Source organism: Muntiacus reevesi, chromosome 13, assembly GCF_963930625.1.
Source record: "Muntiacus reevesi chromosome 13, mMunRee1.1, whole genome shotgun sequence".
In the NCBI taxonomy this organism is placed as follows: Eukaryota; Metazoa; Chordata; class Mammalia; order Artiodactyla; family Cervidae; genus Muntiacus; species Muntiacus reevesi.
In genome coordinates, this window is record NC_089261.1 from 30,453,849 (window position 1) to 30,471,379 (window position 17,531).

Here is a 17,531-nt window from a genome sequence, read left to right on the forward strand (position 1 = left end):
TTAAAACATAATATTCAATAAAGCCATTTTGAAAGAAAACAGCAGTAGCTTAATCACCCTTCAAAATATTAACCAGATTGGAGAAAAAGAGTCCTCGAAACTCAAAACCATTAAAAAAGTATGGATTACAAGTAATATTATCCTCAAGAAGAATAGCTCTACATATAAATAAAACCATTAAAAATATTCAGATCTGGATTTGTGCATTTTGTCTCAGAAACAGGTATGCTTTTGTGATATAACTGCTCAACAAATATATATTTTAACAATAAATATTGTTTTTTGGTTAACAAAAATATGATACATATTTTACATTAAGGCTGAGATTTTTTAAAAAATAAAACTTTTAACAAAGGTTTTGATATGAAAAAAGATGTTATTTTTCAGCCTTTGTAGGTTTAACATTTTAAAATAATGGTGCTTATACTACAGTACACACAGTAAAACATACATACTCTATTATAAATTACCCCAAAATTAAACAAGAAATTTTCTTTTCTTTCTAAGAGATCTGAAATGTGCACTGGTTCTCAATGTGTGTGGCCTCCAAACAGAAACAAGCTTGCACTGTTTTATTTCAGTTTTGCTTCATTTCTTCCCAAACAATCTCTCACTGCTAATCTACCGGGCCTTTTTTTCCCTCTCTTCTAGCATAAAGGAAACAAAAATCAAAGACATTATTAACTCCTTATGCACCATTGGAAAGCTGAATATATATCCTTTGCCCTGGTTTTCTTTTCCATTACTTATTAATGGAGCATGACTGGAGAATATACATTTCCATAAATAATTCTCAAAAACTGCATGAAAATTCTAAATTTTTAATGTGTGTCATCAATCTGTTAGTACTTTTTAAGCTATTAACAACTAGCCATGTAATTTCAGGTAAATATCTTATGCTAAGTTTTTTCTTAAACCAATGCTTAGTCTACAATATCTACTTGAAAGAACAAAATGGGAAGATGAATTTTATTTATGTCTTAGTCTAAGGTACCTGGGAATCAAGAAAAAGGTATTGGAAGTATAATATTACAAAGGAAACAATATCTATATACAATATAAGTAAAATATACTAAGGACTCCCCCCGTGCCTCAGATGGTAAAGAATCTGCTTACAAGGTTGGAGACCCAGACCAGCATTACTTTGTTCACAATAGTAAGGGATCCCTTGTTTCATTATATGCTCTCATTCACTAGTGGAGTGAAAAAGAGTGGGTGAATCATCTTACAAAGGTAAGCAAAATTGTTAATGGAAATATCTGTGACAAAAACGGCTTCTGAGAATTTTAACTAATGCATTAAAACTCTCTTGCTAAGATGTATGGTGATCAGAGCCACGGAATTTTAAAGGCTGACTAGAATCAAATATTCATTCAAGCTCCCAAAAAAGGATTGCAGAGTTCAGTCTTATTTGTTAAATACAAAAGATATTAAAATAAACTTTCTTCATAATTATCCCAGAAAAAGTGCTATCATACTCAACAGTTTTTTGATGTATGAAAAGATGCAAAATATTGATTCAGATAATTATTAAAAAGCAGGAAGGATGGTTATGGACATCAATGCACATGACATCATAAGTAGGCACTAATTTAACTACTTGGATGTCTAGTTTCCAACCAAAAAAGAAGATGCCAATTCCATTCTTTAAGGAGGGCAAGCATCATGATCCTTGGCAATAGAACATAATAGACCAGGCCGAGGAGAATATGTGGTGTCATTACTTGATTGTTCAGTTTTCTGGTTTATGAGTCATCACTACTGTGCAACATACAGTGAATGAGGCAGCTCCCTGGGGCTCAGATAGCCTCCAGGGGCAATGGAGGATGAGGTACCACTGAGCAGCCACACAGAGACAAACCTCAAGGCACAAAGTTCAGAGCCCACTCAGGACCTGTGCTGAACATCATGTCTTCAGTAAACTGAGAAGCCGTCAGGCCAGGGGCCCCTTGGCTCTACCTTGCGCTGATGAGTTTGCAGTCAGTGGGACTATGGCTCGTGGGGAGCTGGGGGAGCTAATTACGAAGTTTATCTCTGGCCAAAAAAGAAGAAGAAAAAGTATGAGCGATGATCCAGGAGTTCAGAGGAGCACTTGCCCCTGAGCAAATGCCACAGAACTTTAAAGCCTATGCTCCAAAAGGCAAGCTTTCCCCCTGAGGCTTTCCTTCACTGAGACACAGATAAGATTGATGGATGCTGTCCTGTTGGCAAGGATGCAAGGGGGCAGAGGGACGGGCAGGGAGGGGTGCCGTTAGCGACGCATGGTGATAATTCAAAACACTCCGTGAGGCTGCAAAGCAAAATTACTCGTCAAATTTTCACCTAGCAACTTCAGGCAGTTATTGAGAGCAGAATGGGTGTGGCTGCATGGGAAGAGAGATGGGTGCATGCAAGTAGGACAAAGGACAAACGAAGGAATGGCAGATAAACTGTCAGAGTAAACTTAAACCTGAAAGAAAGCTTGTGACATGGTACAATTCATATACCAATGATCACTCCAGAGAGCAACCTGGCAAGATTGAAATCACCACATCACATAAGGCAATGCAGGAACCACTGTCCTGTTCTCTCGTTTCTCTGTCCCTAGCTTGCTGGCTTTCTAAGCAGAAAGCAAACTGGAATAAGGGCTCCTGTGCTGTTTTCCCAGGCAGCCATCACTGGGCAACTTAGATACCAAGAAAGACAGAACTCAGCAGAGCCCAGGAAGTTTGTCAACCCCCAGCTCCCAAAGTCCATATTTACAATTCATCCAGCTATTTCAATAATGATCTAAAAATGCACTGAGTTTAATTTTGATGATGCGATCAGTGATTGATACCCTTTCCATCCAGAATCTCGCAGATGAAGTTCTGGTGTTGGTCACAGTGAATCTCTGGTAATGAGTCAAATTCAGGGGGCAAGACCCTTTCTGGTCCAGAGGATGGGTGGTACTTACAGAAGATCATCTACATCTTTGTCTCATCTCCGGGCTCAGGAATCTGACATACACTTTCACATAGAAACACAAGTGTCAGTGAACCTGCTGTTACAAGTTAAGCTGGGGTGACTGAGTGGCATGGGCAACCCCGTGCTCGACCACTTACTGAAAAACTGTAACGGGGCTGGGACTAAACGAGGCATTGTACATTTCCTGCTTTTGTCTTTATGTATTTAATTTCCTCCACACAACTGCATGGGTTACACAACAAGATAACTCACGAGACCATAAAATCAGAAAAGAACAACTCTTGGTGTTGGCCTACATATGTTTTCACTTTCATGTCTTATTCTGTGGGATGATAACAGGTTGCTATCAACATAATATGAAGATGCTAGCTGATTTAAAACACAAATAACTTCTCAGTTTTAAGTTTATTTTTGTTACAGGTTTGGGGTAAATCAAATCTTTTATATGATTCAAGATCTATCATTATGTTTTATAGTAAAACTTGATTGTTTTATATTTAAATATTTAAAAACATTAGCTGTGCTAAAACCCAAACTGAAAATATGTACTGCATAACTTTGTGAAAGTGCAGCCACAGCTTCTAAGGCTATTATAGACTTAAAACAAATATTAACTCACAAATTCTGTGAAGCAGAGTACTGTGAAAGGATGATAAATACTTAGTGGTTTCACTCAAACAAATAATCACAGTATCAATGTGTTTTTAAATAAGTTCATTTTTGTCTACCATTAAAACTTTTCTAGATGAAATTATTAAATTTTATTAAAGCTAATATATATTTAAGATAAAGATATCTTAAATAATCTATATAAGGAAATTGATCAAAAGTCACCATATAAAATTCGTGACATATATTTTAGAAATATCTCCCTTATCTTAAATTGCACACAATAAATAATTCTGCTACTAAATAAATAAAATTACCACTTTCCAGCTTTAATTTAAATTTTGTTATTTCTTTTCAGATGTATCTCAAATAACAATTTCACAATTTAATCAGTGGCTTAAATAGTATTTCACAGAATTGAGTGGGTAATCAAAAAGGGAAACTTCTGTTTAATGTTATAATACAAATAAGCAAAATATTGATTCTATATTTTCTAAATTACCTCATGAATTGCTAGTGTGCTAGGTACATTCTTTTATAAACAGTTGGGATATGCATTTCAATTAATGCATGTAATTCACGCCATACTGTGCTCCCATTGTGCAATGATTTGCTAAATCTGTCAAAACCATTAACAATATCAATTTTATATTGTTTTAAGTGGTGATACTGAACATATTTGAGTAGTATACTAGGGGACATCACATTTGTACTCCTGAATTACTATTATAAGTAGAACGTGATAAAAATAGCCAAAATGATTTCAACACTTTTGTTATACAACAATACATAGATACAAATATTTACAATAATACATAAAATAAAGGGTACGAGAAGTTGTGACACAAATGAAAAGAGTAATAATTATACTCAGAGAAAACAGATTTCTTAAATTCCTGTAAGAATTTTGAAACTTCCTTTTTGGGGCACAAAGGACATAAATATTATTTAAGCAGGATAAACATTAAGATAAGTAGGAAAATTGAGGTTACTGCTTTTAAAAATATATTTTACTAAAACTTTGATTTGAAAAGAATATTTAACACGTTTCGTTGCTGCTCAGCTGCTAAGTCGTGTGTGATCCTTGTGTGTGCCCGTGGACTGCAGCCCACCAGGCTCCTCTGTCTATGGGGATTTCCCAGGCGAGAGCACTGGAGTGGGTTCCCATTTCCCTCTTCCGGAGATCTTTCCAACACAAGAATGAACCCGCATCTCCTGGGTTGGCAGGCGGGTTCTTTACTATTGAGGCACTAGGGAGTTTACCATTTTCCAAAAAAAAAAAAAAAAAAAAAGATGAAAAATGTCATGCACGTATTTATAAGGAACCCACCTAAAAAATCAACTTTTGGTGGGCATGGAAAGGAGTAGAAAGAACGATGTCACCTTAACGGGGAAGAAAAAGTAAAACATCACATAAAAGCACTGACTTTTGAGGCAATACAGACACTAATGATTTAAAGTGACAACACGCAAGTTATTTGTGATAACTATAGTGACACTCATGAAAAACCATCAAGCTAGAGAAGGTTTTTGGTTCTTGGTTTTCCTTAATCTCATGTTTAAGAGGGGAAAAAGAAATAAGCAAGTCTGATCTGTATACATAGGGGCATCTCTAAGTGGTACTTACTGGCATGACAATGTTGTAGTGGATGCAGAACCCGGGCTCCGAGGGAAAATACTCATCAGATACAAATCTGATCCTGATTTGATTTCCTTTAGAAATTTGCTTTCCTGGCACACTGCCAGACCCACACCAGCGCCCTAAAATGGTTCCATCACTTGGTTCTTCAACCTCTACAAAATCATACCTGCAAGAGACCAGGAGAAAAGAGACATAAAACCATGATCTGTTATTTTAGGAATTCGAGGGAGTGGGTGCATCTCAAATTTAACTGTGTAAATAGAATAAAATATGCCAAAGATGAGACACAACTGAAAAAGCACTCTCAATTAAAGAAATATGAGTCTTGCATTCTAAGCCCTCCAGTCTTGTTGGTAAGGAGCTCCAAATTCACTAAACAGCCACATCAAACTTAGATATTCTGTATGTAGCAACCGTATCTGATATTCAATTCATGAATTATTCAGTTTAATTTCCATTTGGATATAACAGTTTTGCTCTACTGTTGATTTCCATGATTACTGTCCCACACTTTCCAGGAGTAACTCCTTCACCTGGTCAGACTCCTTGCTCCCTATCCTCATCTGTGTCCAAGCTTTTCTAGAGCCTCTTCATTATATACGTATTCTCCAAATCCCACTCCATACTACACTGCCTCTGTGAGACCTTTCTGTGTGTCCTCAGCTCACAGACATCTTTCTCTTTCTGTCAAACACATATTTTCAACATTTAACTATATATATGCAAGTGATCCATCTAGTTGGCTAGGCTGTAAAACTCTTGAAGAAAGGAATCAATCCTCTGTGGTTCTAGTTTACACTGCATTACATATGGCATCTTAAACCTAAGCAGTGAATGGCTTATATTTTTCTAACCACTGTTACCTTGGGTTTGAAGGTTTTGATCAGTGGTACTCATAGAGAGCAGAGTTGCCTTACAGAATGTTCCAGAAATGTGTAGAGGCATTTTAGGCTCTCTCAATGATGGCAGATGAGGAGGGCAAGGTCCCTGGACACCCAACACAGGAGAATCCTTAAAATGGCCTGAAAAGGCCCTTCAGGCCTTTTAAACAGCTCACTGGACATTCACATAAGTGACATTCTTGCTATTGTCCATCTGAATCTGGAACATAATACTGTCTCACATATATATGCAAATATGTTTCAAAGGTTTAGTTTAAGCCCAATTTTCTAGACATTCAACTATCAAATAAAGGGAGTGTCTATGCTTTGGAACAAGAGTTACTATTCTAGAGAATCAAACCACTAACAGGAACATGGCTTATGCTCTGCATCACGATGAAAACAATGAGACATACCCATTTAGTCTATTACCATAGCTATCATATACACAATGAGTCTGTTATTTAAAAGATACAAACATCTGACTACTTCATTTTATTTTTTTGTGCAACTGGGCATGTGTATCTATTCACTTACATGCATTATTTTAATATAAATTACTGTTATTATTTCAACTTTACATAGCATATAGGCCTTTATATCTATTTTTAAACAACTGCATATATAAATAGAGGATCATTGTTATGATGCATTTCAGAATTCTTAGCATGTTGCCAAATTTTTCTTACGGGAGGTCTGGCATGGATGAAAACTATTGGTAGATTTTTTTTTTTTTTAGAAAGTCTAAAACCAGTATGTACCAGACAACAAAAATTAATATATTTTGCATAGTATAGAATTTACAGAAGAAAAAAAATGTTGAAAAAGGAAAAAGTGCATAACGAACCAATTATACTTATAAATTTTAATCTAAATAATTAGCCACAACTCTCTAATGGTAACTATACCTGTTCCAGCCTCATTTTTCTTGTCCTTAAATTAGGGTAGTGCAATCTGACTCACAGGGATGTTTTGAGAAAAGAGAAATGGAACAGTTTCTGAGCAGTGCCGAAAGCATTAACAGTTTGCCCCACATCCCTACCCGGCACATCCTTACCCCATACCTATAACCCTGAGAGTTTGAAAGCATAAATGTGAAGAAAACTCAAATACCAAAGGGAGAGAGTATTTCTGCTCTATCACATGACAAGTCTGGGTTATAAATTACAAATGCATAAGCCTCCTCAGGACAACCATCCCGGGAACCTGCTCTAAGTGTGTGGTGGGACCAGTAAGTGGGGCACAGGGGAGGAAGACGGGGGTAAAACAGACTGGGTGGTTATTTCAGACCTATCTGGTACAAAAGTTGATAACCAGCATTTTAGATCAAAGAGTAATGTTTATATCAAGATTGTTTCCATGTGGAACAAAGCTGCTATTCACAGAGTATGTTTGCTCTGTGCTTGGGAGGGAAGCTAGCTGATAGAAGCCACCACCAGGACCAGTTTGCAGAGAGCTGATTTCAGGCTGGTCAATCATTCTGTGAGTATTTGTGAAGCACAGACTTGGTACAAAGTGCTGGGCTAGATTCTCAGGGTGCAAATATGAAAACACAGCTCCTGCGGGCTCAGGGTCCATTCAACACTGGCGGCTGCTCTAACGAGAGTGCGTAGGGAACACTGTGGAATGCTGGCAGGGTGAGGAAAACCCTACACGGTGAGATTAGGGTTGGCTTACAAGGGAGCATCTGGGCTGCCGGGGGAAGAGGTGGGGGAATGCATTCTAGCAAGAAGCACAATCCTGAGGATGTAACAGAAGAACCCCAGGGCCTGGCTGGTTGTCTGTGAGCAGAGGACGGAGCTCAAGCTGGGAGGACAGGTGTAGGTGAGGCCACCTTGGGATTCCAGGGTTGAATGTGAGAAAGTTATTTTTCAGACCAGGGTTGAAAACAGGGAAGCACAGTGTAAAGAGGTTCTACACTGTTGGAGAGGGAAATGGCAACCCACTCTGGTGTTCTTGCCTGGAAAATCCCATGGACAGAGGAGCCTGGTGGGCTACAAGTCCAGGGGGTCGCAAAGAGTCAGACACGGCTGAGCGACCTCACTCCACTTCACACTGCTTTAAAATATTTAGGCCAACATTTAATTAATTAATCTTTTAGGCAGTACCTGTATTTTTTCATTTTTAATTGAAGTATAGTTAATTTATAACCTGAGAGTTTCAAGTGTACAGCAAAATGATTCAGTTTTATATATGTAATATATGTACATATATATATATATATATATATATATATATTCAGATGCTTTTCCATGATAGATTATTACAATACGCTGGGTAGAGTTCCTTGTGCTCTACCATCAGTCCTTGTGGTTTTATATGTTTTATGCACAGTCGTGTGTATGTTCATCCCAACCTCCTGACTTATCTCCCATCACCCCTTCCTACCCCTTCCCACCCCCACTCTTTTCCATTTGGTAACCATAATTCTGTTCTCTATGTCTGTGCGTCTATTTCCATTTTGAAAATAAGCTTATTTATATAATTATTTTTAAGATTCCACCTATACATGAAATCATAAGATAGTCGGCTTTTCCTGCCTGCAAATCACCATTTGAAAAAGTTGCATTTCACAGAAAAATCTGAATTTCAGGCTTTCTTAAAACAAACTTGAACATCTGGTCATACTAAGTACTCTTTGCCCTGGTGTGACTCCTTGCGGGCTCAGGTCTGCAAAACTGGCATCCACTCCAGGGGCTGGAGGGGCCTTTCTCTCAACCCGCACCTGTGTGTCAGACACATAGATCGTTCACTACCTGAGGTCAGGATGGCCTTCACTCCTTCATGGAAATGGAGGCTAGGCCAGGGGACATCCTCCCTCCAGTTTTTAAAAACCCCTGTGTAGTTTCTATGGTACTTTTTTTTAGTACCCAGATCTTCATTGATCTCCATCACTTGCTCACATGGGCACCTGAGTTTGCAGCCTACAGGGCGGCTATTGGGAGTTTCGGTGAGGGAGCAATATAGACACAGGATCCCAGCACATCTGAGGATGCTAGGAAACCAGAGCATCTCAAGTGTGGGCAGGAAGGAAGAACTTTTAACAAAAACAGCCTGAAAAGGAGCCGTCAGGGAAGCAGCAGGAAAACCACTGTGATGGATGACACAGAATCAAGAGAAAAGGGGGGATAGGGTGCACCCAAGCAGAAGTGGGCAGATCACCCACGCCAAAGAGGACCAAGGAGGATGAAAACCAAGCAGCTCTCCCTGGACCTGGCAATTATGAAGTCATTTTCAATCAGCTGGCTGGGTGAACGCATAAGATCAAAACATTACATCAGATTTTTTAAAAACTTATTTAGTTTTTATCGGCATATAGTTGGTTTACAATGCTTGTGTAAATTACAAGTGTACAGGGCAGTGATTCAGTTATACATAAATACCTAGATCTATTCTTTTTCAGATTCTTTTCCATGATAGGTTAGTATAAGATGGTGAGTATAGTTTCCTATGTTATACAGTAGGTCCTTGCTGATTATCTATATATAGTAGTATGTGAATCTAACCTTCTGAATTATCCCTCCCCCAGCCATTTTCAAAATAACTGTCTTTCTAAGGCGACTTCCCTGATGGCTCAGATGGTAAAAATCTGCCTGCAACATCTGGAAGATCCCCTGGAGAAGGGGATGACTATTCACTCCAGTATTCTTATCTGGAGAATTCCAAGGACAGAGGAGCCTAGCAGGTTACAGTCCATGGGGCTGCAGAGAGTCAGATGCCACTGAGCAACTAACACTTTTTAACAGAAACATCTCAAGAGATAAGAATATCATTTATAAGGAACTTAAAATTAACAACTCACATAACTATTTTGCTGTACATAATTTCCTTTTGATTTCTGTTAAAAAAAGAAACACCACTGGACTTCCCCAATGGCTGAGTAGTTAGGACTCTGTGTTTCCACCGCTGGGGTAGGGGTTGGATTCCTGCTCAGGGAATTAAGATCTGGTATGCTATGTGGCACAGCCAAAAAAAAACCACCACACTATATGTGTTAATCTGATGAGTAAGCCTTTTAAAAGTATTTAAAAGGAGTATTTAAGCACACTAGGAAATATCTAGATTATAAATGTTAAGCATGTATTAAGGAACAAATAAGTCTTAAACTTTGTCTTACCTAACTTGTACAAAAACCACTGTCCTGCAAATAAGAGAAGCCTGGCAAGTATATTATTACTTGTTTCATGAAGACTTTTTACTGAATTTGATGTCATTCAAAAAGAAAACAACACATAGTCCTAATCTTTATAATAATTTCTGGATTTGCAGTGAGATAGCTGGTAATTCATTTTCACAAGCTCATACAAGTCTGAGGCATCCATTTATCACTGTGTTTTAAAGATCTACATAGTTTTGCATTCCATGAAGTTAAATGAGATGAACATCTAAAAAATGCTATGTTCTTTGCCTTAAAAATAGTAACACTTAAAAGTTTTGCTACAAATTGTTTCATGGTAGATTAGGCATTTTAGGATTTTTTTTTTCAAAAGTGGAATCTAAGACAATATAACTACAAATTTCATCCAATTATTCTACCATTAATTGTGTGAGTCAAAACAGTAAATTCTCTTGCTAAAAACAGCATTTTAAAAATTTAAATTAGAGTCAAATCATCTAAAACAGAGCCAGTGAAAATCTACTTGGGATGCATCCCCATGTCTCATGGTTTCTTCAAAATAGAAAAACAAAACAAAACAAAACAAACAAAAAAAAAACATTGCCACTTGATTCCATATTTTCCTCCAACTTGCTTATGAGTATGGCTGGAAAAGGACTAATGCATTCAATCCAACTGTCTTCCACAATAATTTGAAATAATTTTTCTTTCTTATAGAATGCCATGTTTGGAATATAGGCTTCATTGCATAAGCTGGTTGGCTGATACAATATAGCACAGTTCAAAACATCAAGAAAAAAAGGAAAAGAGAAAACAATGATAAAGATTATCTGTGGACCTCAGCCAAATGAGCAGAAGAAAAGAAAATCAACCAACGTTGGACCCATAAATGTGAAATTACAAAACAGAATCATCTCAGGTTCAGAAATCTACACATGCTCAGGTGACTTTTCTAGAGACACGGTAAACCCTATAATATACTCTCAGGTATTAATTTCCAGTGTGCACAATTGCTCACATCAGTATTTAAGGGATTTACTAAACCTACATTAAGGGCCAATCAAACATCACTTTCTCAAGGAAACATGATACAGAGCACACAGCGCTAAGTGGTTTATAATGATCACTCCCTTTCTCTACCATACCCCTGGGGACCCAGGGAGGATTTATGTCCTTTTATGTTTAACAAACAAGTCTGGTATTGTAGACAAAATTTTCTTTCTCATGTGGGAATTTAAAAACTGTGAAGATAGGAGGGTTGCTGAGGAGTAAACCAAAGAAATAAATTCACTTATAAACACAATTGTCTGACAACCACCTTCCTTCCACAAAAATAAACCAACCTTGAAAGACAGGCTGCTTCTAGTTCATACTAACTAAAACCCTGTCAATTAAATCTGCCCTGAAAATGATCAGACCTGAAGGTGGCGTGAAACTCTGCCAACAAGTAAACGTGCATCTTAAGAAAGGCCTTGCTCTGCATGTGTCAACGGGAGCCTGGGCTTGTTGAGAAAGGTAATAAAATTAATAAGATGACAACTACCCAACAGTGCTTACCGGCTTATACTTCAGCTTAACAGAAGACAACCCAGACCCAGAGTAAAAGCTTTAAATCCCCATTTGGACACATCCATGCTTTACCTTATAATGAAAATATGTTTTAATAATTATACATCATACACATATACATTGGTCTCTATATATTAACTAATTTAATCCTCACAAAAATCATAAAAAGTTGATACTGTCATTGTGGCCATCTTATAGATTATAACATATAGAAAAGCTAAGTACCTGGGCAAAGCCACAGAGCAACTAAGTGTAGAGCAAAGGCTTCAGTTTTGATAGTTGAGCTTCAGATCCCATGCTCTCAAGAGCCAAGTCACATGGCCTACTATATTTAAAATATGTCTACTTAACTATACTTGCTCTATTTTGAGGGCTAACAGTGTAGGATTCACGTGCCTTTGTTCAGATTGGCCACATGATTTTGTTCAGTGGCTGGAGAAACATCAAGGACCATTCAAATTAAATGGATCAGTGAACTTGAGAATTCGGGCATACCTAGCCACAGATATTTATGTTAACTGACTCAGGGATGTTTATTTCTAAACACTCAAAATTCTCTATGGAGAATTTTAAATCTACACGGTGAGTGAAACAAAGTAGAACATTTCAGAGAGAGGACCACATAAGATGGGGTAATTCTCAGGAAAATACAAGAGTTCTATGTGTAAAAATGGAGATGTTGTACATGTATGTGGTGGATTGCACACAGTAGGAAGTGAATAGTTTTAAATTATCTTATTACTATGTAAAAGTACTGCAAATACATAAGCCATAAATTCAGTCCACAGAGATAGAAAAATTAAAAAAAAACAAGAGAGTATAAGGTGAAAAAAAGTAAAGACAAAACTATAAAAGATATATTCAAACATAAAATTAGAACTCAGAAATAAAACCAAGAGCTGGTTCTCAGAAAAGGGACAGGGAGGGAGAGAGAGAGATGAGGAGAAAATGGAAAGATAGAGAAGGGTCAACAATTTACATACACAGGAATGATAAAATCACAGATAAAAATGGATTTCACATCTGCAAATATGCTTTAGGTAACACTATACCAGTTAAATCTGAAAGGCTAAATGACATGGATGCCTTACTAGGAAAATATAAATTATAAAGCTTGAGTAAAAAAGTGAACAGACTAATAACACCAGAAGAAATTGAAAAGACTGTCAAATCTTTATCAATAAAAATGATGCAATGGCATGAAGTTTATAGAAGAGGTCCATTTGATTTTAAAGGAACGATAATTTCAATTTTATACAAGAAATTGTAAAAAAAGATTTAGAAGGTAGATATGTACTCAATTAATTAAAAAAAAAAGTTAGCCTAAATCTTATGAATAAAGTTAGCAATACTGTATCATATATTTGGAAGTTGCTAAAAGTGGATCTTAAATGTTCTCAGCACAAAAAAGAAGTAGAATGATCTGACAGTAAGGGGCTGTTAACCAACCCACAGTAGCAACCATATTGCAACATACAAGTATATCAAATGAACATGCTGCAGGTCTTAAACATACACAATATTACATGTTAATTACATCTCAATGACACTGGAAAAAATAAACATTTCAAATAAATGGGAAAAAGTATTATGTCCAAGTTTTTTGAAATGCCAATATCAAACATGAAAAATGAAGACCAATTTCATTCATAAATGGAGGGAAATGCAAAAATTCTAAGTAAAATTTAATCAAATATCATCCAACAGTGGATTAAACGATATAATACTTCTTAACAGAGTATGGATTTAGTTCTTAAACTTGAGGATTAATATAAGAATAACTTTTAGAATATTCAAAGGAGAAAAATTATATGCTCATATTAATAAATATTGAAAAACATAATAAATCAACTACTCAGATAAAAACTGAGTCAACTGTGAAGTGCAGGAAACATTTAAATCATGGTAAAACTGGGTAACATAAATTAACTGCAAATATTACATTAAATAAAACCAAATTCATTCTCATTAAACTTAGAACAAAGGCAGGATTGGCCAGTCTCACTATTGCTTTTCAGTACTTTGGAGGAACGCTCTAGCTACTTTAATGAGAGGAAAGCAAATAAACATAATAGAAACAGAGGAAAAGATTATCCTTGGTGCTCAGTCGCTCCATTGTGTCTGACTCTTTGTGACCTTTTGAATTGTAATCCATTAGGCTTCTCTGTCTGTGGGTTTCTCCAGGCAAAAATACTGGAGTGGATTGCCATATTCTCCTCCAGGGAATCTTCCCGACCCAGGGATTGAAACCGCATCTCCTGCATTGCCGGTGGATTACTGACTGCTGAGCCGTTGGAGAAGCCCCCAGAATGATGCTTAGTTGACAATAAATCCCTTAAGGACAGACTTTAGTCCATAAGCACAGAAACTGGAAATGCTTGAGCATCATCCTGCTATGGGGAGGAGAGGCTTGAGCATGGGGGGAGGAGGACGTAAAGATATTCCAGGCTGCGAATATCCTGAAGATCTGACAGAGATGGTGTGGATGGGAGAGAAAAACAGGTGTCAAAGATGACTTCAAGGATTTTGGCTTTTATAAAATCAACCAGAACTAAAACAGAATTTAGTTACCTCAATAAACTTGAGATAAATATACAAGGATCAATAGTTTTTCTTACTGACATTATTAAAAAAAAAAAAAAGAGTAACTGATTAGAGAAAAATGTCAAATTGTGTAGTAATGTATTTAACCAATAAAATATACTTTGTGAATAAAGGCAAATGATATTATTGAGTGAGAAAAAGGCATGCATTTACGATTGTTGTTTAGTCACCCAGCTGTGTCCAACTCTTTGCCACGCCACAGACTACAGCATGCCAGGTTTTACTGTCCTTCACCATCATCCGAAGTTTGCCCAAGTTCATGTCCTTTGCATTGGTGATGCCACCCAGCCATCTCATCCTCTGATTCCCTCTTCTCCTTCTGCCCTCAATCTCTCCCAGCATCAGGAACTTTTCCAATGAGCTGGTTGTTCGCACCAGGTAACCAAAATATTGGAGCTTCAGCTTCAGCATCAGTTCTTCCAATGAGTAGCATATTTCCCTTAAGATTGACTGGTTTGATCTCCATGTTGTCCAAGGGACTTTTAGGAGTCTTCTCTAGCACCATAGTTTGAAGGCATCAATTATTTGGCATTCTGCCTTCTTTACTGTCCAGCTCTCTCAACTGTACATGACCACTGGGAAGACCTACGAACCTTTGTCGGCAGAGTAATGCCTTGGCTTTTCAACACACAGTCTAGGTTGTCACAGCTTTAACACCAAGAAGCAATCGTCTTCTGATTTCATGGCTGCAGTCACCATTTGCAGTGATTTTAGAGCCCATGAAAAGGAAGTCTGTTACTACTTCCAATTTTTTCCCTTCTATTTGCCATGCAGTAATGGGGGAGGATGTCATGATCTTAGTTTTTTTTTTTTTCTTTAATATTTAGTCTTAAGCCAGCTCTTTCACTCTCCTCCTTCAGCCTCATCAAGAGGCTCTTTAGTTCCTCTTCACTTTCTTCCATTAGAGTGGCATCCTTTGCATATCTGTGGTTGTTGACATTTCTCCCACCTATCTTGATTCCAGCTTGTAACTCATCCAGGCATTTGTCATGATGTGCTCAGCGTATAGGTAAAACAAACAGGGTGACAGCAGACAGCCCTGTTGCATGACTTTCTCAATATGGAACCAATTAGTTGTTCCATACAGGGTTCTAACTGCTGCTTTTTGACCTGCATACAGGTTTCTCAGGAGACAGGTAAGATGGTCTGATATTCCCATCTCTTTAGGAGCTTTCCACAGTTTGTTATGATCCACACAGTCAAAGGCTTTACCATAGTCCATGAAACAGACGTAGATGTTTTTCTGGAATTCCCTTGCTTTCTCTATGATCCAGTGAATCTTCGCAATTTGATCTCTGGTTCCTCTGCTTTTCTAAACCTAGCTTGGACATCTAGAAGTTCTTGGCTCGCAAAATGCTGAAGCCTAGCATGAAAAATTTTAAGCATGACCTCACTAGCATGGGAGATGAGTACATTGTCTTTTGGTTAGAACATTGTTTAGCACTACCCTTCATGGGAACTGGGATGAGACTGACCTTTTCCAGTACTGTGGCCACTGCTGGGTCTTCCAGATTTGCTGACATATTGAATGCAACACCTTGATGGCATCGTTCTTTAGGGTTTTGAATAGCTCTACTGGAATTCCATCACATCCACTAGATTTATTAACAGCAATGCTTCCTAAGTCCCACTTGACTTCACACTCCAGAATGTCTGGCTCTGGGTGACTGACCACACCATCATAGTAATCTGGTTCATTAAGATCGTTTTTGTACAGTTCTTCCATGTATTCTTCCCATCTTTTCTTGATCTCTTCAGTGTCTACTAGGTCTCTACTGTTTCTGTTCTTTAATATGCTCATCTTTGAGAGAAATAGTTCCTTGAAATTTCCAATTTTCCTGAAGATATCTCTAGTCTTTCCCCTTCTGTTGTTTTATTCAAGTTTTATGCACTGTTCATTGACGAAGGCCTTCATGTCTCTCCTTGCTATTCTTTGGAACTCTGTGTTTAGTTGGAAGTAACTTTTCCTTTCTCCCTTGCTTTTTACTTCTCTTCTTTCTTCAGCTATTTGTAAAGCCTCCCCTCCATCAGAAACCACTTTGCCTTCTTGCTTTTCTGTTTCTTTGGGATGGTTTTGTTCACTGCCTCCTGTACAATGTTATGGACCTCTGTCCATAGTTCTTCAGGCAAACTGTTAACTAGATCTAATCCCTTGAATCCATTCATTACCTCCACTGCACATTCATATGGGATTTGATTTAAGTCATATCTGGCTGGCCTAGTGATTTCCCCCCTTTAGTTAAAGTTTGAATTTTGCTAAGAGAAGCTAAGGACCTGAGGCATAGTCAGCTCCAGGTCTTGTTTTTGCTGACTGTATACAGCTTCTCCATCTCGGCCAGAAAGAATGTAAACAATTTGATTTCGGTATTGACCATTTGGTGATGGCCATGTGTAAAGTCGTCTCTTGTGTTGTTGAAAAAGGGTGTTTGCAATGACCAGTTCATTCTCTTGGTAGAATTTATTTAGCAGTTTCCCCACTTTATTTTGTTCTCAAGGCTGTACTTGCCTGGCATTTGTGTTAACTTTTACCAAAATCCCAAGTCTTTTAAAAAATTTGTGCAAAATAATAATCACAACAACAAAGTAAGGAATATGGAATACACACTATTTGCAGGTACTTTATAAATATCAACTGACTCAGTCTCCAACACAATGTTATCTTAGCTCTGATTATTAAAACCAGATTAGAGATGGGGAAACTGAGGGGTACAGAGGTAACAAAACAAGTCACACAGCGAAGAGTAACGGGGGGAAGGGACCATGTTCCAGGCTTCACAGTCCATATTATTAGCTATTGCACATACTGTCTCTAGCTAAACAGAACACAGTGGACCCATGGAACTCCAAGAATTCTGATGACAATTCCGCAGATTTTGTTCTTTTAAATGAGGATAATACTGATTAACATTCAAGCTTGTCAAGAAGAGTCAATGAGAGAATGTATCTGAAGTAATTAGAATGATGCCTAAGGAGTAAACTTCTCAATAAGTGGTATTTTTTTTTTAACAAATAACTGCTATCAGCACAACCACACATGCAATGACTCCACTCTGTGAAACTGCAGATCCAGAGCTCCTCATCCAGCCCCGAGTTGCAAGGTCACTACCTCTGGCTCCAGGCAGACCTCAGAACCAGCCCCTCTGGCCTTTCTTCTCTCTGTTAT

At 37.6% G+C, this 17,531-nt stretch overlaps 1 protein-coding gene across 2 annotated transcripts in view; it reads right to left on the reverse strand.

Annotated features, from left to right (window-relative positions):
- Positions 1-17,531, reverse strand: part of PDGFC (platelet derived growth factor C) — a 239,304-nt gene that overhangs the window by 50,812 nt on the left and 170,961 nt on the right. For both annotated transcript variants that reach the window (XM_065903661.1, XM_065903662.1), the window contains one exon: positions 5,183-5,363. In XM_065903661.1, coding sequence (XP_065759733.1) covers positions 5,183-5,363 — 181 coding nt within the window. The remainder of the gene's footprint in view (positions 1-5,182; positions 5,364-17,531) is intronic.